The 22,096-nt window shown below is 38.3% G+C and overlaps 1 protein-coding gene across 2 annotated transcripts in view; it reads right to left on the reverse strand.

The window, feature by feature from the left end:
- Window positions 1-18,012, reverse strand: part of ALCAM (activated leukocyte cell adhesion molecule) — a 262,053-nt gene extending 244,041 nt beyond the window's left edge. Inside the window, exon 1 of one of the 2 annotated variants that reach the window (XM_036746786.1) lies at window positions 17,262-18,012. In XM_036746786.1, coding sequence (XP_036602681.1) covers window positions 17,262-17,334 — 73 coding nt within the window. In that variant the 5' untranslated portion in view covers window positions 17,335-18,012. The remainder of the gene's footprint in view (window positions 1-17,261) is intronic. The other variant, XM_036746785.1, reaches the window with a different exon arrangement.
- Between the last annotated feature and the right edge of the window lie 4,084 nt (window positions 18,013-22,096).

Consider the following 22,096-nt stretch of genomic DNA (forward strand, 5'->3'; position numbering starts at 1 on the left):
GTCCAGGATTGTCACATTTGCCTGATGAAGGTATTTTAAGGGAACAGGTATTTTCCTCTCTCAGTTGTGCTACCATGTCTCAACAGCCTCCTCACCCTGAAACTTCCCCGGGATCTCAGCCTAGAATATGCTGACTTCCCCTTCTCCCACTGGTGCTTTCATCAAGGGGAATCCATTTTGCGGACAGGCTCAGGCTAGCCTTGCATCATTCCTTCTTTGGTTCTGCTTCTGATTCCCAGGACTTCAGATGTTGACAGTATGGCCCTGAGCAGGTAACTTCTCTTCCCTAATCTCCACTTTTTAGATCATTTTTATAAAAAGTCTTCCCACATTAGAATGTAAGCTCCTTGGAGGCAGTTGCTTATCTGCCTACAGAAAAACTAAGCCTTAAAATCTTCCTTTCTAAGAAAGTGTCTCCTATGCATATATCAATTACACAGAATTCCTTTAGAGATATAACAAAGATAACCTTGCTCAATAGCTCTCTGATCATTAATGTCGAGTAAAGCATAAAATAGACATATACTCTACAAAGTTGTTCATGACCCTCATGTAGGGAATTCAGTTTAATGGCTGAGTATAAAAGCTATTCCCTATAGGCCATAAGGTGATCCTGTCTGTGTATGAGATTCTGCTGACTGAATTGAGCTCCCAAGTGAAACCTACAGAGAGGAAAATTTGGGCTTAATAAAAGGGTGAACTTTCTAACACTGAAACTTTTCTAAACATCAGATGAACTGTCTTGTGAAATTCTTCAAGAATTTTGTAGCAGGGATTCATGTAAGGACTGGGTAAGATGACATCAGAAATTTCTTCTAATTCAAGAGATTTATCATTTTAGGAATTCCTTCATTGGTCTTGAAAACTCAATATGAGCTACCTCGTGGCAACAATCTCTCAAATTATTATTTTATTTTTAGTGGATATGGTGTAACATTTACTCAACTAGACAGTAAACGCAATGAAGGCAGGGACTGTATCTTAGCTCTTTTAAAATATATGCCACAGAAATTTATAAATAATGGGAAATTAATGGCTGTGGACTTGCTTAAATTAAACATTAGTAGCTCCAAGACTGGCCATTTTCAAATACCATATGGTATCCTACAGTGATACTGAACTATTAATTTTGTAACCATCTATTTAATTATGCATCTGCCCTTTTGTAGACTATTTTAGACCAGAAAAGATAGCCATAGGCAGAACTTCAAATTAAATGAAATGTGTTTTCAATATCTCCCCCCATCTACATTATCCAAAATTATCAAAATATTTTCAACCAAAAGGGAGATCATCCATTTATATTTTAAACTTCTTATCTCAGATTAATCATATTAATCCCCAGGGTCTCCAGGGCTATTCTAATGAAATACAGGTTTTGGCACTTCTTACTTAACTAGAAATGCTTCAAGTTGGACACCAAAGCCATACTGCATAAGACTGTAATCCAAGGGCTAGGTTTGCTAAATTCAGAGAGAAACATTGTCAAGCACAGGTTGATAATTTTTTTGCCACAAAATTTTAAAGTAGTGTTTCCAGATGGTAACTTCAGTGGACAAAGTATTTACAAAATTAAGAGTTAAAAAAATTTTGAAGTTTGACTTGTTCTAATATATATAACAACATTAAAGTTAAGCATCCTGGTCTATAATTTCTGCTCTTTTAATTTTTAGAGATACCACCTTTCTTCAAGGAGAGATAGTGTGGCATAGTAGAAAGAATGATAGACTTGGAATAAGGGAGATCTGGCTTGGAATTTTGCCTTGGACGCTTATTAGCTAAGTGGCTCTGGGAAAATAACTTCTTTGGTCCTCAGTTTGCTCATCTGTTAAATGGGGAAAGTATCTATCCCAGAGTGTTGTAAGGATCAAATGAGAGGATTATGTAAAGTAATTTAAAGTACCATATAAATATTAGCTGTTATTTTTATGAGTTTCCAAAAATAATAGCCAGTGGTTTTTCACTGCACTAATGATTCCCTATATATCCCCTATATTTAGGAAGAGCCAGGTGGGTATCATTATAATGATTCTCTGATTAATGAATGGCTAACACTAATGATAGCATCTAAATTTATCCTCTTTTTCTAGGATGTCCTTCTCCTGTTTCTTCTCTAACAGACACCTAACTCTGAGTCAAACAGCAGGAAATTGCCCAAGGTCTATACCTTTTTATTTGGCATCCCCTAATAGAATCTTTGGGTTTTTTTCTTTAAAAATTGTTTCAAAATTGAAATGCAATATTTATTTTATATTTCTCCTATAGAATTTCTCCTACAGCTAATAAGTCATTTGTGTAGCCGAATACAATGAAGAGCATTTAAAGGTCATTATGCAACCATATTCAGTTGACTTACCTGAAGTAATGGTCCTGTGTAAGTCCAAATTACCTCCTCTAAGGGCACTATGAATGAATTGTGATTATTACACATGTACGCATTGGTGACCTGACATATACATTAAGTAACCACAAAAAGTAGTTTACTCTTTTGTATTTACTCCACTATATAAAACACTAATGATGCGGTAATGCTCATTGCTCCTCCTGAAGTATTATCTACCTTAAAAGATCAATAGGTTATATCCCCAACTTAACTCAGTGTGGAGAGTTTGCTTATTCAGTATTTCCTCATTCCTGTCCATCATCAGCTTAATGAACATGTCCTTTTGTAACATAATTTAAGCTTAGACTTTGAAATTTTGAGTAAAACTCTCCATATAGGTCAAAAATAATCATCTTGAAGGCCTTCCTAAAAAAATAGCACAGCACCAAGAAGCCGTAGGAACCAGCTCTGCCCAAATCCTCTCACCTATTAAGAATTGCTACTTACTCCCCTCTTTTTCAGCCAGAAAGGGAAGAGGACAAAGATGAAATGGAAAACAAAAAAAATTGCAAAAATCACTAAAGAGGAGAGATTGTCACTATAGTTACTCTAATGGCACCATCCTGTCCTGCTGCCCTGGAGTCTGAGCTAGCAATGAACCTGACCTGTCACATTATGCCCCTTAGCTCTCCCAAACCGGAGCCATCTACTACCTCCCATATCCATGCCTATTTGGATAGAGGGGCCAAAAGTTACTGAGGGCTTTTCTTATTCCACCTGTGGCTCATGTACTGGCCTAGACCTAGAAAAAACATTGTCTAGAAAGGAGTCGTTCCTTTCCCCAATGTTCCAAAGAGTATCTCAAACTGGACTGAGCTGAGAGAAGTCACACCCTTTTGTCCCCATATCCAGGCCTCAGAGCTGTATCAAAGCCCCAGAGAACTGCCTGGCATCCTTCTAGGGAAGTGGAAACTCCTTTTGAGTCCCCTTACCTATTGCCAGGGCTGAATAGATGGGCATCTCCTGCCTTCTTTGTCTCTTGGCTGACAGAATTCCAAGGAATTCTTGGCCTATCATAGTAAAAAGCAGTATGACACCTATTCAACCTTTCCCTCACTATCCTTCCAACCATAAATCAGGTCACAGCAAAGATGTGAAAGCTGCTGGAACTTGCTGCTAATCAACTTCTTTTCTTTGCCTTGGCCAAAGGACTAAGAGCTAAGGGCCTCCTTAACCAGGCCCTGAATTATCCTCCCCCAGTCTCCACAGAGTGGTGCCAAGCAGAAGAATAATAAAATTATGACCTACCTTCCCTATCTTGTGGAATACAGTTCCTGCTCCTTAAGCTTCCCTGCAGTGAATCAGCACCTTCGCAATATGTTCTTGAATTCTCCTTTTCAAAAACCAACCAAACCATAGGAAATATGTGAGCCTGGCCAAAGCTTCACACCTGATAACTACCTATGCCAGAAGCTACATGGGCTTCCCTTTAGACCACTCCCACCTCTGAACAGCATAACAATCCAACTAATTTAGCTTGTTTTGAAATGGCTTACATTTAAATAAATTAATTTTGATACATGAAATACTAGAAATTGTTGGCCACTTCTTCTAAATCTCCATTAGGATTCTTTTTTTTAATCTATTCTTTCTCATTCACTGTCCTCCTTAAGTGGCTTTCTTCAATGCCACATAGTAAAATTGTCTCTATCCTTCAACCATTTTTCCATCATGGATTGGAAATCAATTTCGTAAATTAAAAAAGGGAAGCACATTGCTCATAATTTGAAAATAAAATCCTCAATCTTACTAATAAAGAGATCTAAAGTAAATATTTTGAGATCTCACCTCATACTCATCAAATTGACAAAAATAATTAAAAGCTATAATACAATGCTGGCAGGGTTGTGCAGAAACAGGTTCACTCACTCATTACTGATGTAATTGATTACTTGTAGAATTTGGGAGAAAGGAAGTTGAATCTCCATTTCTTACCAGCTATACTGCTGCTTCTGGACCTCTTAGAATTCTCTATCATGCCTTAGGGGCCACATAATCCCTCCTTTTACCTTCCTTGTGGTCCTCTCCCATTGGATTTTAAACTCCTTGAGGGCAGGAATTGTCTTTTTATTTGTATCCCCAGTTTAGCACAGGGTCTGGCACATAGAAGGTGCTTAATAAATGTTTATTGACTGAAGTAAAAGTTACCTAAATAATATCACTTGTTATACAAATATGTATGTATAGAAAGATATTAATAATGTGAATATACACATCATACATCTATGTGCAAGTATTGTTTGTTCAAATACTTTCTTAGCAGCATTATTTGTGCCTGTTTTTTTTTAAAAAATGTAAGCAACCTGTATGTTCAGCAGTAGGATAGAGACTGGACCTGTGATTTTATTGTTTTATCACTGTTGTTGTTCAGTTGTGTCCAACTCTTCATGACCCCATTTGGGGTTTTCTTGGCAAAGAGACTGCATGGTTTGCCATTTCCTTCTCCAGATCATTTTCATAGTTGAGAAAACTGAGGCAAACAGGGTTAAGTGACTTGCCCAGGGTCACACAGCTAATAAATGTCTGAGGCCAGATTTGAACTCAGGGAGATGAATTTTCCTGACTCCAGGCCTGGCACTCTATCCACTGTGTCACCTGCCACTCTAGCCACTGCTGCCTTTCATTGTTACAGAGAAATGCCAAATAAGGAAACTCCCTCTATTAACAAAGATCTGCACCTTCTCTGAAAACTGCAGTCTTAAGGAGTATCCTAGAGCACTGGGAGATTGTGTGACTTGCTCAGGATCATACAGTACATATCAGAGAAGGGGCATGACCCATACCTTCCTGCCTCTGAGAGGAATATATTAACAAAGTGCTGGAGTGCTGGGGAGAGCTGATTGTTAAATACTCAGTGTAAACGTTTACACTTTGAGAATTGGCAAACACTACAAATCAGGACTTGATTTATTCTTTTCATGAGTGTTTAGATATACAGGAAAGGAGAAAATGTTGATAATTTGGATTAAAGTTAAATGTGTGTCATGAGAACTTCCCCTCCCCCCCAAGAGCTGGTTGTTAAATATTTACCAGCATACTAGAATGCAATTAAAACAAACAAGTACAAGGAATCTAGGACCTCTATGAAATAATGAGAACAGAAAAAAGGAACAGAAGAAGAGTACGGACTTACTATGGCCCTGTAAAAGGAAAATGTGGATGAAAAGGAGTGGACACAGAATTGAAATGAATGAAAATTATAAATCCATTTACGTGCTGAAATTAATTTATTTAAATGTAAATAGTTTAGTTCTATTGATGTTTAATTATTAGGTTCAAAATGGATCATTTCTTAATTGAAAAAAGAAATTATGTTTAAAATAAATTTCATTATTAAATCAGAAGCCAGAAGAAAAATTCTAACAAGTAGAAATGTTAACTATGTATATAACAAGAAGGTAGAAGAGCTCCCTCTATTGAATTATATTTGAGAAAATGTGCCTTTAATATCAACATGTTGCTATCATCATTATTATCATTATAATAAATGAAAATATTCTTTCCGTTACAAGGTCATTACTACAATTCTCTCTTATATAAAGTCTAAAAAGAAATACACATTTTAATTTCTAGGAATAATTTCACATGTTGTATTATCTAATCTTGACAACTTCGGTGCTGGTATTTTCTTATTTCTATTTCTTACGGCTTTTTTTCAAGATTATTTTTAAAACTACTTTTTTAACATGTGTGAGCTAATAAAACTCAACTAATTATACTCCTTATTTACTAATATCAAATATCCTAATATGAATATACTTCCCAATATTTTAGTGATATATCAAACACATCTACAAATGTAAGTGTAATGTAATATAATTTATGCCATCAGCAAAATGAAAATTACCACACAGTTTAAATGTTTCCTAGTATGAATAAATTAGCTCTATTATATTATGGTTGCACAATGGAAAAGTGCTGATCTAGAAGTATGGATCCACTTAACCATGTCAGCAGTAATTGATTGGCCTATGGAAATTAAGCAGCAAAATTAATTTTTGTTGGTTATCATGGAAGTAGGTTCATGGTACTCTAGTTGTCTGTAGAAAACACTTGGAAACCAGTTCAAGTTCTTTATAACTAAATATTATAGAACTGTTCTAAACAATGATAACCTCCAATTCACACCCTGAAGCTCTATTCCTTTCAGTATTTTATCAGTTCCTTTAGAAAAGAGCCATCTCTCTTATCTGTAAAAGAAAAAAAAAAACAGCTGAGCAGATGCAGGGCTTGTTTTAATAAAGGGATACTGGTTTGCCATTCTAGTGTGATAAGAAACGCAATTTAATCTTAGACTATGCAGACATTCCTCAAAGAATTATCACATTAGAGTACTAGATTAGCATCCACTGGGATAGGGCTGAGTGAGGATTAATCCACCCACAGTAAAACTAAATATTTATTACCTCTTTTTATAGGTCTACTTGCAAAAGTATTATTCATATTTTGAGTCGTGCCCATTTTTCATCATCTTTAAGCCTACAAAAACATGAAAACCTGTTTACAAGATTATGCTATAAATCTTATAACTAACATAAAAATTCCTCTCAAAAACTATGCACACCTTCTCTCAGGTACAGAAAATGTTTGTGAAGGTTAAAGTGCATGTACTACAAACTTAGACATATCAAACCAATTCCAAAAAGAAGTCATCTAATTATGTGAATTTCAATGCTAGCATATTAAAGGTATCCATTTATAAAGAGAATGCGTAAGTTTTTGTTTTATCTTTAACAAGTATTTTTGAAAGTTCTTTACTTTTTTATTTTCTATAAAAGTAGCTATGAAATAAATTTTCTAACTTTTAGTTGTAACAAAAGCTAAAAAAAAATCATATTGTGAGAATTCTATTAAGTAGTAGAGAGCATTGTTCATATTTTCAGTAGATGGTAACTTTTTGAGAACCTTCTAAAAATCCTGACAAATATTTTATTTTATACTCTGTTGAGAAAGCCATAAAAATGGCTCTCTTCAAAATTAACTTGGATTTTTTTTAAGTGCTTCCCAAAGATTGTCAAAGAGTATTAATTAGTCCTCCTATACAATTCATCACTTATCATACCTACAAAGGACAAACAATGACGGGATTCTTCACCACTAGCGCAATGAAGTACAATGTCAATAGTGTTAGGAATCACATGATGCCTCTTATCTTGGCTTTTATAGCAGGGTAAACACAATCTAATTCCTAGTTTGCACTAGGAATTCTTCAAGATGGATGAGAATGTGAATTCAAAGTAGCACAACTTCAGAGTTAAACTACATTAAAAAGCTTCAGCTTCTGATCAGAGAGCCATAGTCATAGCAAGCATTCTAGGGTATGCTGCCATTTTTCACTCATGCCACCGAGCCCTCCCAGCCCCTCAAGACAGAACTAGGGATTGATCACACAAGAGCTTTGATGTTGCTCAGAATTTCAGTCTAAATATGTGTACATTTTATTTCCCTATTTTCTTATTTTATATAAGGTTAAAAATGAGTAAGGAAGAGCTTCAAGAAAGAGATTGTTAAAGAAAATGAGCCATTAATATGGCTTGACCAAGGAGAAACAACAATTTGTAATGGAAATGATCTTATTTTTATATTCATACTTATACTTGAAGGATTTTCAGTGGTGTGGGCAAGTACCTCCACCGATAAAGACCACAATGCCTCTATATATTTTAGTAGGTGACCTTTTCTGTAACCAAAATATTAATATCCCTACAGCCATCTTGGTCATGAGTTTCTTCAAACATTTTATTAATGAACCCTCTATGTCATGCCTAAGGGAAATCGTTTAAGGATGTAGGATGGACAATTTATTTACTTTTTGAAACTCCCATCAGAGACATTTTTGGAAATACTAGATATTTGAAACGGGAATATTTTGTTTTGTAGGATGTCATCAAGCCCTATGACAAATATGACTATATTGGGCAATGCAATTTTTGTTCAACGGCTTCATGTTCATTATCTTTTCTGTTCCCCAAATATTCATCTTTGAAGACATGAGAGAAGTTATTCATATGACTAGAAAGAAAAAAATACACTATGGTATCCTATTACTTCCAATTTTTCTACTTTACAGATAAATCAAACCTACCTAGTTCCAGGTCTCATGTCTCTCCAAAAACACAACAGAATGACACAATGTAAAGAATACACAGGATCTTTTAAAATATTCAAATAGCAGGAAATTACAAAACCTTTTCTTTCTGATTTTACTTGGCTAAATGACAGATAACTTAATAAATATTTTATTCTAATGTGTGTCGTGGAGGTGAAATGGACTGTGGGGGGTAGAAGCATGCATTTTTCATTCAAAAGGAATGGTGTTGAGCCACTGTGATTATTCACTATTTGGGTTACATCTTTGTGGGGCTAGGACAGACCAAAAAAAAAATGATGAAAAGGGTGCAGTTGAGATGCAAGGTAGGTTCAGGAAAGACAGATATGCCAACCTCTTACTGCTTTATTTTCAACTCATCTAACTCATCATTCAGATCCCCTTGCCACAGCCACCAACACCTCCACCCAACTGTCTTACGAGCCAAGTTCAAACTTTGTAAATTTTAGTATTACTCAGCCTAATACAGTAGTACATAAGATTTTCTGATGGCACATTCTCTTTAACTAATATATCTCCGATGTCATCAAGTTAAAGTGTTCCTGATAGGCCCAGTCCTTTAAGGCTAAAATGACTATGTTAAAGACTCTTTAAGTAAAACCCTATTTTGCATGAAAATGATCAAGGGTATACCTACAACTATAACTAAGGGAAAACTACAAGAGTGTTTGCTGTACTGAAATTGTCTCAATTCTAAATAACTCTGAATCCTGACTCCTTCCTCTTGACCCCTCCAGTTCTATGATTCTGAATCTACAACCTCAGAGTATCTTCAATCTTTCTTTCAATTCCAGAGCCATAACTAGTACATTGTGTTCCTAAGACAAATCCCTAAAACACTGTCTTATCCTTCCCATCCAATCTCGTTCCTCACTCCATGTTTCTCTCAGCAACGTGTAGTCCCTCACCTATAACCATCTGAAACAACTATATCCTTTTCTCTCCATACTCATACTGGAAGACACTGAGGATGAAGAAGCAATGTTAATGGTAAGGAACAACTTATTTGTGAGAAAGTGCCCTGTATTCCCCTTTTCTGACTGCACAGGACAACTGTACTAATTGCCTCTTCCTTTTATAGTTGAGTCACTGGCTTCAATTGCTCTGGTGGCCTTCCTTGCTTCTATATTTGCTTCTCTCCTTTCTTATCTTCCCACCTGCTAAGTTTCCAAAGCATAGGGAAAGTAGTAGAATCTCTTTATAGTAGCAGCATGTTACAATTAAAAAGGTATTGCACCTGAAGTCAGAAGACCCAAGTTTAAATCCCAGCTCTGGCATCTTCCATCTGTATGACTTGGAGTAAATCACCTCATGACTTTGGGCCTCAGTTCTTTCATCTGTAAAAGAAGGGAGTTTGCCTCCGATACATCTAAGGTCCTTTCGCTATCTTAAATCTATGATCCTACAATCTCTCTCCTGTAATTGGGGGCTGATAGATTGTGTATTTAGAAGCTTCTGAACTGTTAGATGTAAGCACCGAGACTAAAAATGATTTAAGAATTGTAGTCACAATGACCAACCCTCTCCTTTAGGCCTTTGTCCTACTCTTAGAGCAAGAGAAAGTAAAATCTTGCCCTGTCCTTCTACTTGTGTCATTTGTAACTACTGTCCCATTATCTTACTCTCACTGTATAGAATTCTCTGACAACTCGGAGACGCCTGGAACAAATGACAAGATTATCTCATAATCCATGGCCAAGTTTCCTGTTCATCCATTAAAGTCAGGCCACAGGCTGCCTCTGGCCCATACCTCTGACTAGTACAGGAAAGAATTTAAGAGAGGGATTGGATTAAGGCATTTCTGAAGCCTTTCTAAAACATTCTAGATAATAATATGGGTTTTCCTGAAGGTGGGGGGCTGGGAGAGCGGAGTGTGGGAGAGACTCAGGCTTGGCCCCAGAGCTACAGAAAAAGCTGATAAGGTTAAGTAACTTTAACAATCAATCAATCAACAAACATTTATTAAGTACCCTTTAGATGCAAGGTGTTGTGATGGGTGTTAAGGATAAAAATAGTGGGTCTCTTACCCCACAATAATATTTCCCTGAAACTACTACTACCAAGAAAGTTATTAAAAATAACACTCATGATGAAAAGCAAGTTTTAGAGGTGAATACTTTAGCACTATTTAAGTACACTACTCTTCTGTTTTGAGACATATATTTAGTTAAGTCACAATAATAGGACTAAGGAGCAGAACGCATTGAGAGGTCAGTTATCCCATACAGAGGGTCTCAGCTTTCTAAGCTCTTCCAGTCTTTCCTAGTCTTTTTCTGGGTTGGGAGTGGGGAATGGTCAAGAGTTATGCAAGGATAAGAAAGAGGCACATTAATGAGATTGCAGCCTCAGCAATGGATTGAAGTATAACTCCAAAGGAGTTAAGAGTGAAGAAAAGTCATATTGTGTTTAGGGTTCAAACTTCTAGAAATATGATTTTTGTAAGTGTAAAGCATGCATACTTACCCAAATATTTTCTAAAATATTAGAATGAACTATTCACTCTAGGACTTATCCCCAGAAAATTTTGCTTTGTGTTCTTGTTGACATGAATTATGATTATTCTTTATTTAAGCCCTTTGTTGACATGAATACAATTTCTGTTTAATTCAGCAAACCAGTAGGAGCTAGAAGGGAAAGCCTTCTACATCAAAATACTTAAGTGCCTCTTAAATCAAAATGTTTAATATTCTCTCCTGTCCTTGGAAGGATATAAGCCTCCAACTAGCTTCTATGACTTTATGAGATAAGAAGAAAAGCAGAGAGGGGAGCAAGAAAGTGAAGCTATATAGCCATAGTCTGGTTACCTAATCTATTACTCATAATGTGACTTCATTAAAAAAAATGAAAAGGATTATGAATTTCAGGTAAAAAGACTTATTTATATTGATACGAGATATGTCAAAGCCAAAAATTAAGCACAAGTGTGTGTGTGTGTGTGTGTGTGTGTGCGCGCGCGCGTTTGCCATTTTGGATTGTTCATGCTTTTGATTCCCTGCACTAGGATGGATAATTGAGACCTGAATGGAAAAAAAGGGATGGGAGCATTAATGGCTAATTCCATCCTTAGAACATAAGCTATTATTAGGACTGATAAATGCTTATTGAATACCATTATGTGTTTGCTGCTGGTACTCACTGAAGTACTTATACTTATACTGTATTCTGCTCAAGGTAAGGAAAAGAGAAAGCATAATTCATGTGATACTTTAACAAAGAAATCAAAATGGATGAAAACATGTTAACAAGAATAATGCGTGTAGAAGTTAGATATTACAATGTTTTCCCCATTTTGTAAAGATTCGATCAACACTGCAAATAATGACATAAGATACTATCTATTAAGAGATAAACATACGTAAAGGAGAAAATATTTAATGTTGATTGTGTTCTCCATTTGGGGGACAAAATACTTCTCTGGTGAAGGAATATTGTGAAAGATGTGGAGAAAATATATATTGTTGTCTCATCTCTTATTAACTAAAAAAAGAATACAAAGCTAAAATATAAAAGTAAAATTCCTATCAGTTACTTCAAATATAGATAAACATGTTCTCTAAATAGTATTTGCTCAGTTCAGATTTTTTATATGTTTAGGAAATTGCATGTCAATGACCCTAACACATTAAAATTAAGTAGGCTTAAGTTTATACCTGCCATCTCCCCCACGTTTGTGTTCACATCACACATGTCAGCGATTTAGTCATTTTGGAAGGGTATGGAAACTCCCTACAGTAATGTAAATGAGTAACTCCAACTTTCCCAATTCACCTGTAACATAGTCATAGAACAATGAAGCAATGAGAGGTTAAATAATTCCCCATGGTCATACAAATAATTTGTCAGAGACAAGACTTGAACATAGGTCTTCCTGATGGAAACATCAGGGAACTCTCTATATAGTACATCATGCTGCTGTTGTATATAATAACTATGTCTACAGCTATATCCTTTTCAGATACAGAAGTATAGGCTCACATACGTATACATGAATATATATGTATATGTATATAGCATTCCTATATTCTGTAAGTTCCCCATGCTTATGAGCCTGTATGTTTGGAATAAGTACTATATCGTCTACTTGAATCCAGAGCTTCAAGGAACTTAAGAAGTCTTTGAAACTATTTGACACTACGTAAATAAGCAGACCAAAGAGAGGTGTGGTTGTTAAAGTTAGAAAAAAATGACTATCAAAACAGTTAAAACAAAATACTATCATATGATATACAGTAATGCTGAAAAGCTTCAATGCCACTCAGTTTTTACAAGGATCACTGGTTTGGAAGGTGTCTGGAGAACTTTAAAAATTTGACAATTTTGCATGTTCTCCAATACGATGTTCAAATTGTTCATTGACTGTAACAAATAAAAAGGTGCTGCAAATAATGTAATAAATTTCTGTTTAAAACAAGGTTTCATTTAAAGCACTGAAAATGCTGTGCAAATATATACCTTAAACAGAGCCTTACCTATGAGATGATTACAAGAGTAAGCAAGCATCCCGAAGATGCTTGATTTTACCCATGGGAATGGAACAATATGTAGGAGCTACTGTAACTCTCTTCCAAAGTCATACCACATGCATGTAGAAAAGCTGAAAATGGCACAAATTTCCTGTCTCCTTGCCAGTTATATGGTACCATATGAATCTTAGAATAGAGACCCTCTTGAACAATCATATTTTAAAAAATTCAGGTGGATCTCCATCTATACTTATAAACAAATCAACAAAAGCCTCAAACATTTCAAATTAGAAACATTGACTAATAAGTATTTTCTACCATATTTAATGGAGCCACTTTTCAAGCTTTAGCATATAGAGAAAAAGGTTCTGCACTCTGAAACATTAACAACATTTGCTTTAGTATAGGAACTCTTTACTGGTTGACTAAAAGCATTTTGCCATTTGTGTGCAGACAGGCCAACTATCACAATTTTCTTAAGTTCAAAAGTTTTCCAAGTATGGCACCTTCTCTTGCGGAGCCAGTTTATTTCTCACTAGACTCTTTATTTCCCCAATACCAGTTCCCTGATTGAAGAACTTGAATCTTAATATATTTCTATGGAGTCTAGGATCAACAGTTCTTTTTCTCCTAGGATTAAGGCAGAATAGTGGTGCTGGTAGTAATGATGGTAAGGAGGTCTAGACATGATTTTATTGGTGTGGGAACACCCCAAACTGCTTCCACCTTTCTCAACATCTTAAAGGGTAGATAGGATTGAGAGATAAAGAAAGTTGACCCCTTGTGACACAGGAATGTGATTAGAAGCATCACTTAAGCTCAGGTCTACCTAGTGAGTCCCTTTATCTATGTCACATGCTGCCTTCCACTTTTCCAAAATAATCTTTAAAACTCAAATTTTCCCTGACTTTGCCTATAAGGTTTTGATTTGAATCTTTGAAAGAAATAATTTAAGCATCAGCCTGCCTGTCTTACCCAAAGAAACTCTTTTCAACCTTTATGTCATAAAAATATTTTTTTGTTTGGGATCTGGAAGGGATCTTAGCAATTATCTTGCTCGACTCATTTTAAGAATAAAGTCAAAGACTCCCAAGGTCATACTAGGTTGGTGGCAGAGCCAGGGCTGGAACTCAGGTCTCCAGACTACCAGTCTTGTCTATTTCCTACTGTACCACAAGAAACACCAGATTGATATAAAAGAAAATACAGAGAATAAAACAATACAGAAACATAATTAGCTTGCAAATGTTTTTCGAAAGTATGTTTTGTTTTGCTTTAATATTACTACATCGAAAAATCAGCACATGACCAAAAAATCAGAAGGTCGACATCTTCAAGACTAAGCATGTCAAACATGATTTCAAGGCCTGGTCTGGTAAAAATATTCACACAGGAAGAGTAAGCAGCAACATGTTACAACTGTTGTTAAACTTCCATTTTGGAATCAGTCTTAATGATACGCTGTTCGGAAACCTTCAAAAGGAGGACAAAAATAGGTGACCCCAGTGGAGAAACAGTTAATTGCACAGCACTACCTCAATAACCTCTTATCGTTGTAAATATAATCAGGCAAAGCCTTTCGTAAAGCAATACAAAATGTCACCACAGGCTGACGCTCTTTCTACAAGAATAATGAGACTCTCTACCTTGAATGCTGAACACATACTCCTTAGCCTTTATATTCACTTCAGTCTTGGTGATTAATATCCTCTACCTCAAAAGGTACATAGTAACATCCCATGGCAAAAGTATGTTCATAGAGAGTCCTATAGATAGTAGAAGTCATAACAAGCTAGAGTGCTAAATAAAAGCAAAGGAAAAAAGAGGGAGAGTAGAGCAGTTTCACAAACTGGAGTTGTTTTGTTCTTCCAATCTGACCAAGCACTATTAAAAAAAAATAGCTCTGGAAAGGAAATAGAAAAGAAAAAAAAGGGGGGGTGGGGTGGGAGGGGAGAGATCTAACTTGCCTGGTCCATTGTGCCAGGCTTTTATACTGCATTCCCACAGGGGTCAGTTTTTCAAAGGGGTCTGAAGAAAGTACATTTAGCTACTAGGAGACTTTCAGTTGCTGCGGTCGACACTGCGCTTTTCAAAGCACACACACACACTCCTCACACCTCTATCCTCGATATTGAAAGGGGGTCTGCTCCCACACAGGCGAGTCCAATAACTAGGCTTCTCGGTTTTCAGGTCTGCAATATCCGACCTACCATTCAGCCGAGAGAGGAAGCCTGGCATCAGGCAGTGCGTGTGTGCTCCTGTTACTATGTGACAGTATGTGTATTATACACTCTCCCAGCACTGTTCACGCGTTCGTGTTGTACATTTACTGCTGGCAACACAATCCTTCGGGGCTAAAATAAATAGCGCTGCAATGACTACTGCACAGCAGGGGGGAAAGAAACGTTTTAGAGGCAGAACCACTCCCTGCTTAGCTTTTCAATGTGCAGAGAAACCTGACCGGGGACGTGTCCAACACAAAATAACAGCAGCCGCAACGAAAGGAAAATTGGGGGGAGCAGCGGGAAGGGAGGTAATCAATTAATATTATCCCATAAAAGTCATGAAATGGTTAAACTGGAAAAATTTACACGCTCATTTTTTTTTTTTTTGGTTTGCATTGTATAGGCTTCCTCTCTCTCCCACGCCATTCTAACTCACCCCCTCCCCCCCCCCCCCCCCCCCCCCCGCTTTCTTTATCCAGCTCACTTCCCTTTTGGTCACGGGGACTGTGGAAAAGTGAAGAGATCTAAAATCTTCCAGAGTCTTTGACCACTGCACTCTTCCTTAATCTCCCGTCCATCTCCCTCTTTTCAGCTCACCCAACCCCCTCCACACACTTAAAACCCTCTCAAACTCTTGGCTTCGCCCTCCTCCTAAAAGCTAAAGATTTGTTGCAGAGGCTGTCTTCAGTCTGCCTCAGGACTGCAGGTGAGGTCATTACCTCAACCAGAAAAGCAACTTTAAAAAAAAAAAAAAGAAGGGAGAGACAAACTCCCACCCTACTCCTCTTCCGCCACCCAAAACACACTCAAACCTCTTCCTCCTCCTCCTCCTCCCTCCCTTCGTCTCTCTCTCTCTCTCTCTCACTCACACACACACACACACACACACCACAAACAGTTCTCTCTTTTCCTTTTGCCTGGGAGCGGTTTGGAGCTTCTAAAACCCGTTTGATGGCTTTGCCTAGCAAAGAATTGAAGAGCTCTGAATTATGTTGAGAGCTACAAGAAGAAAGTGGGCTTTCTTTTTATGATCTAAAGGAGGGAGAAATAATCAACAGAAACACCCGACTGGCTATCAGACCACATGTAAAAACTTTAAATATACGTTGGATACAGATTTATATTTTAAATCAAATCCAAGGGTGCGGAGAGGAGGAAGCAAGGAGATTGCAACTGCCGCACTCTGAAGGAACAGTGACAGCCAAGTGGCTGCTCTATCTCAGACATAGTGGTCCGAAAGGACTTGAGCCAGACCAGAGGTGGAAAGTCAGGAAACGGTTTTTGTGTGACATCTTAGTTGGGGGTGGGAGGAGGGCTCTGAATAGTCAGACACAATTCAGAACTGTTAGCTCACACAAACTGGAAGAACCACAAACCACCAATCCGTCTACCTCTCTCAAACCTAGGCATTAATGATGCCATTTCTGGTGTGTTGCTTGTAACCCTTTCCATTTTCCTCTGGTCACACACACGCATCAACGGAGGGAAAACCATATTCAAGCAGCAAGTTTGGGAAAGGATGAAGTTTTCTCTCCCTCTCGTGTCATTTTCTTCTGATCTCCAACCCATTCTGCCCTGGGGAAGTTACTGGGGGACTCATCAAGAAAAAAAAAAGTAGCGTGCGATAATTTCCTGCTATATCTAAATGATACAAAAACTGCATGGAAGGTAATGACGTGGACTTAGACACTACAGAGATACTCAGAGAGTATATGAGGGAAGAAAAAATTCGCCACTAAACATAGGGATCTAAAGGGGGAAGGGATAAAGAGGTCGTCTTCCCACGATCACTCCCACACCCCCAGTTTTATATAAAGTTATTTGAGATTCAAAGAGTGCACCTGCTCATCACCCAAACTTGAACAAACCAGCAAAGCCTGAAGAGGCGGCACGAGTGACAGGTCCCAGCTCCAAAAAGAGCACTCTCCTGGCCCCCCACAACCAGTTCCCTCCCTCCTCTAAATGCCTTTGCGCATAGCCCCGGGCATACTGGAGGAGGAGGTCCCAAGAAACGACCCCCCTTCTTTCCCCGCTTTCTTCACCCTGGCATTATGAGTGGCCACGTTTCCGCAGCTGCTCACCTGGCCTAAGAACGGCGGCAGAGATCAGGAGGCTTACGACCAGTCGACAGGAGTGGGCTGCTGTCGGTGCCATATTCCTCCTCCTCCTCCTCTTCCTCCTCCTCCTCCTCCTCTTCTGTGTGGAAGAACACAGTCCACTTCACAGGAGGGGGGCGTCGTCCTCTAGTCCCCTCGGTAATAGTACCACTTGGAGGTTAGGAATGGGAAAGGGGGAATGGGGGGCAGCAGCTTCGCACAAACACACCGCCCCCCCCAGGATCTGGGGCTGCACCTTGTCCTCTTCCTCGAACGCAACTTTCCAACGGCCAGTGCCACCAATTCCCCCCTCCCCCACAAACCCCCAAAGCAGTTTCCCTCCCTGCTGGTGAACCACGAGAGCTTTCCCCCCACCCGAGACAACTGAGTAATTTTGTAATTTGCAGGTGGTCCTTATTTTCTTTAATTTCTTTCTCTTGCAATAATAATCGCAATTGAAAAAAAAAAGCCCAGGTGCTATGAACAAAATCACTGGAGAAAGGTGATGAGAAACAGCGGGTCTTGCAGCTCTCCTCAGGTGGCAGCGGTAGCGGCAGAGGCAGTGGTGGCGGTGGCAGTGGCAGCGGCGGCGGTAGCAGCGGCAGCAGCGGCAGCAGTAGCAGCCGCAGCTGCGATCGAAGGGAACTAGGCTCTGAGTGGTAGTGACTGGAAGGCGTGTGTAAGCTTCTCCTTCCCTCTCTCCTCCTTCCTCCCCACCCTCTCTCAAACTCTCCCCCCCTCCCCCCCCCCCGCAACGTCTCTCTCCTACCCCTCCCCACTAAACAGAGCAGGTGGTTGAAGCGCCGACTGGCAGCCTAGGGGCGCTGCAGGACCGAGCCTTGCGAGCCTGGCACTAGGAAGGCGCAAGGAGGATGGGGAGTGCGAAGCGCGCGCCAGGGATACTAGAGTAGGCAGGTCTCCACCCCGGGAGTCCCGCCCCCTCGGGAACGCGCACCGCCAATGGGAAACTAGCAAAGGATATCCCCGGGAGCATCGGCTCGGCTGGTACCCTGGCGGCTCCCGAGGGACTACCACTTCCTTGGTTTTGCTAGTATTACTCATGTGACATTATCTCTTTCTTGTTTCCCATTTGGCTGAGAAAAGGACAAGTTCTCCACGTTTCTCACATAAGCAAACATCACACCGGTCCTTTACTTCCCGCACTTCTTTTCTCTGCTAGAATTCTGCATCCTTCTTTTAGGAGGATGTCCGGGGCTGGAATGCGATGACTAGGGTAGGGTGGGGGAGGGAAAAGATTGGGATCTAGGTTGGTGGGTTTGAGCAAAACAGAACTGAGCGAAAGAAAACAAAGTAAGTGAGCCTCTGGAGGAGACAGGAATAGCTTTTGGTTGGTTGCAGCCGTCGGGACTGGAGGGGACTATTTGACGTTCTGGGTTTTTCCCCTTCTTTTTGAAGTCAAAGCTCTTGAATAACCAGTGTGTACTAGACACTAACGGTATTCGCTTATTTGTTCCCAATACCATCTCCACGCCCTCCCCCCCCCCAAATCCCCCCCCCGCACGATTTGGGCAAGACAAATTCAGATCTTCCAGAGTAGTTGTTATTTTCATAAGGCTTTTCCTCCCCCCTTTAAAAATGATGGGGAAAAAATCGTGGATCCTTCATTTTTAAATTAAGCGGGAAACGAATAAGAAAAAAAGAAAAAGAAAACCTTAAAGTTGTGGGAAATGAAGGTCTAAAGCTTTCCAGCCTCCGAAAACACCGGCGTCTGAAGAGACCTAAAAGCTTCTCGGACAATTTCTGGTGACAGGACCCGCTCCCCAGCAAGGCATCGGAAGCTTTGCGGATCTCAGACAGAGGCGTCCGGGAAGAGCTGTTCTAACTCTGCGTGGGTTTAAGCCAGGGACTCGAGTTCTCCATTCTTTTTTACCGAAGTATAGCAAAATCTCTTTTCTGCATCAGCACACCTCAGCATTCAGTAGCCTTTCTGAAACATAGGCTCATGCCTACGTGGACCTGATTTCCAACAGAGAGTGCCATCTAGTAAAGATCAGGTAGTATTCTTTCCCCAGAAGGAAGAGAATGACGTATTAAAAACGCCCCCCCCCCCGGAAAAAAACAACAACAAATGACCCTTGACCTTTACATTCCATCATACCAGAAGCCTAGGAAAATTCATTTTAAGCTTTGTTTTATGTTGATAACAAAACAGAATAGAACAAAAGATCTCTTTTCCTCCTTTTTCTTCACATTAACTTTGGCTTTTTATATAGTTTGATTAGGTTTGCATATTCCAAAGTACAATATTCAAGAATTCTTGTTTGTCTTCCTTCTCAAATTAAGATATTTCCTTGATCTTCAAGGCAACTAGGTACTTCTGTTTTAATCATATTAATTTCAGACCAAAAACAGGAAGAATGTTTCTTGAAGGAAAACGGTTCAGAACTCACATTTATAGAGTGAATTTTGCTCAGCTGCTGGAGTTTAGATTTATTTGACGAAGTCTTTTCCCTAAGTAAAGGAGGCTCTAGAATTAAGCTAAGTCAAGGACATCTAGACACCTAAATTACCTTAACTTAAGGCCCTACTGCCTGCCTCTTTGAAATTAGGGTTTTGTTTTAAACTTTATCTTGTGTGTGGCCACTGTGCCCACTGGATAGAAGCCCAACCCAAACTTGGGTTATATTCAGAATTGATCTTAAACCATCATCTTCATTCGTTAGTATCTATATGTATATATTTATAAGTATGTGTTTGTAGATAAATATAAAAATGTAGATAATGGATATATGTGTACACACACACATACACACACACACACACACACACACACACATATATATATATATATATATATATACACACACATGCATACATATTCTAAGGACTTTAAGTAAATGTATTTCCATTATGTTCCAAACCATTTTAAGAAAGACTTCAATATTTAAAATATACACACATACATGTATGTTGAAAATAAGCACGAATAATGTATGTATGTCATATATATGTATTGTGTGTTACATGAGTGTTATATATTCAAAGTCGTTAGTATTCATTTTTCAGAGCAATAATCAAGACAACCCAAAAGCACGTGGCTTAAGACTATGGCAGAGATTGAAAAGAAGAGCAAGAAACAGGTTTGATACTCTACAAAAGCAGAATTTGTTGATAAATTTTGTAGAATTAAGAACAGATATGAATTGGCCATATTCATATTCATACAGGTGTTAGTTTCACATGTGAATTGCAAAGGCCTTTGAGAAATTATTCCATAGATATTGCAGGAATCACTATATTGGTTCAAGGATCATAGGTCATAAATCAGGGCCTGAAAAGTTCCTTAGAAGTTATCAAGACCAAGCCACTCCTTTTTCAGATGAGGGAAATGAAGTACAGAAGGGTTAAGTAATTAGTCCAACATCACATAGCTGGCAAATTATAGAAACAAGGATGAGAATTCAGGTCTTCTAAATCCAATGTTCTTTTTTTAAAACACTAGTGCAACATATAGAAATCTTAATTTCCTGAATGATATATAATTGAAGGGAGACATCATAGTACAGTAGATAGAGAACCCAAGAAGATAGTGCCCTACTTCTGACTCATACCTACTGTGAATATTATTTAATCATGTAGGTCTCAATGCTAGGCAAGTCTATAAGATTATATTTTATAAAGAAGGTGCGAACCTGCATCAAGAGAGGTAGTTTTCTCATCCAGCAGTGCCCCAAAATCACAGGTCTAGTCTCTATCACCTACATAATTGAATTGTAAACTCTTTGAGGCTATTTTTTGAGACTTTTGTGTCCACAGTACATAGCCATTCAAACATTTGTGGAATTGAATATTGTGTTTGATTTCATACTGTGGTAAAATCATAGTAATAGTATATTTCTGTAACTGAGGATGAAACAGCTCTCCATCAACATCTTTAATAATGCTAGCTAACTAGCTATATCACTAAAGCAAAAACCTTCAGAGCCTTGGAAAATGCCCAGTACTTCCTTCAGTCTGTAGGTTTGAACTGCCATAAGAGCAACAACAACAAAAAAGAAAAACAGCAATACAAGTCTAACTAGAGACCCACTCATTTGGTTTTCTAACCCCTACATGAGAAATGAGGAAAGAGTCTTGCTAAGCTGTTTTACTATGAAGCCTACACTATAAAATTGATGTCAAAAATAACCCACAAGCGATTACATTAGGTGCATAAAATTTAATCAAGCAGCATGATGTATTCTGGGTTTTCCCTGCTATTTGGGAATTTCTTTTCAAAGGTCGCAGTATATTTTCAACTTTAAGTTGAAAGAAGCAGCTCTTTTAGCACTGAATAAATAGAAAGTGACTCAGAGTGGGATTACTTAAATGATACCTTTAAAGAAATTTAAATTTGATTAAGCATTCTACAGATGATCCCCAGGGCTACCTCTATTTGTAATGACACTTCTACCTTCCATCTTATGATTCACTATTCTTTCAAGAATAAGGGGCTGACAAATTAAAGATCTGTAGAACTGAGAAAAGAACTTATACTTTATCTTATAACCCTATATACACATACAAATATAATTATTGCTTTTACTTATTTATTTATTGGGGAGGGGGAGGGAAGCAGAATCATCTGGACCTTTGATTTCATTGATATAAGGAATTATTGATATGGAAACTCCCTCTACCTATGCATGTTAGTAACTCTCTGTAATTTATATACACTTTTAGAGTTGCTTCAAGCACTGAGAGGTTAATCAGCTTTCTTAAGTCACACAGGTAGTATCGATTTGAGGCAGGATTTAAATCTAGTTCTTCCTGATTTCAAGGCTAGCCATTTTTGTCAATAAAAAGTCCATCTTGATCCC

Source organism: Trichosurus vulpecula, chromosome 2 (genome assembly GCF_011100635.1).
Source record: "Trichosurus vulpecula isolate mTriVul1 chromosome 2, mTriVul1.pri, whole genome shotgun sequence".
In the NCBI taxonomy this organism is placed as follows: domain Eukaryota; kingdom Metazoa; phylum Chordata; class Mammalia; order Diprotodontia; family Phalangeridae; genus Trichosurus; species Trichosurus vulpecula.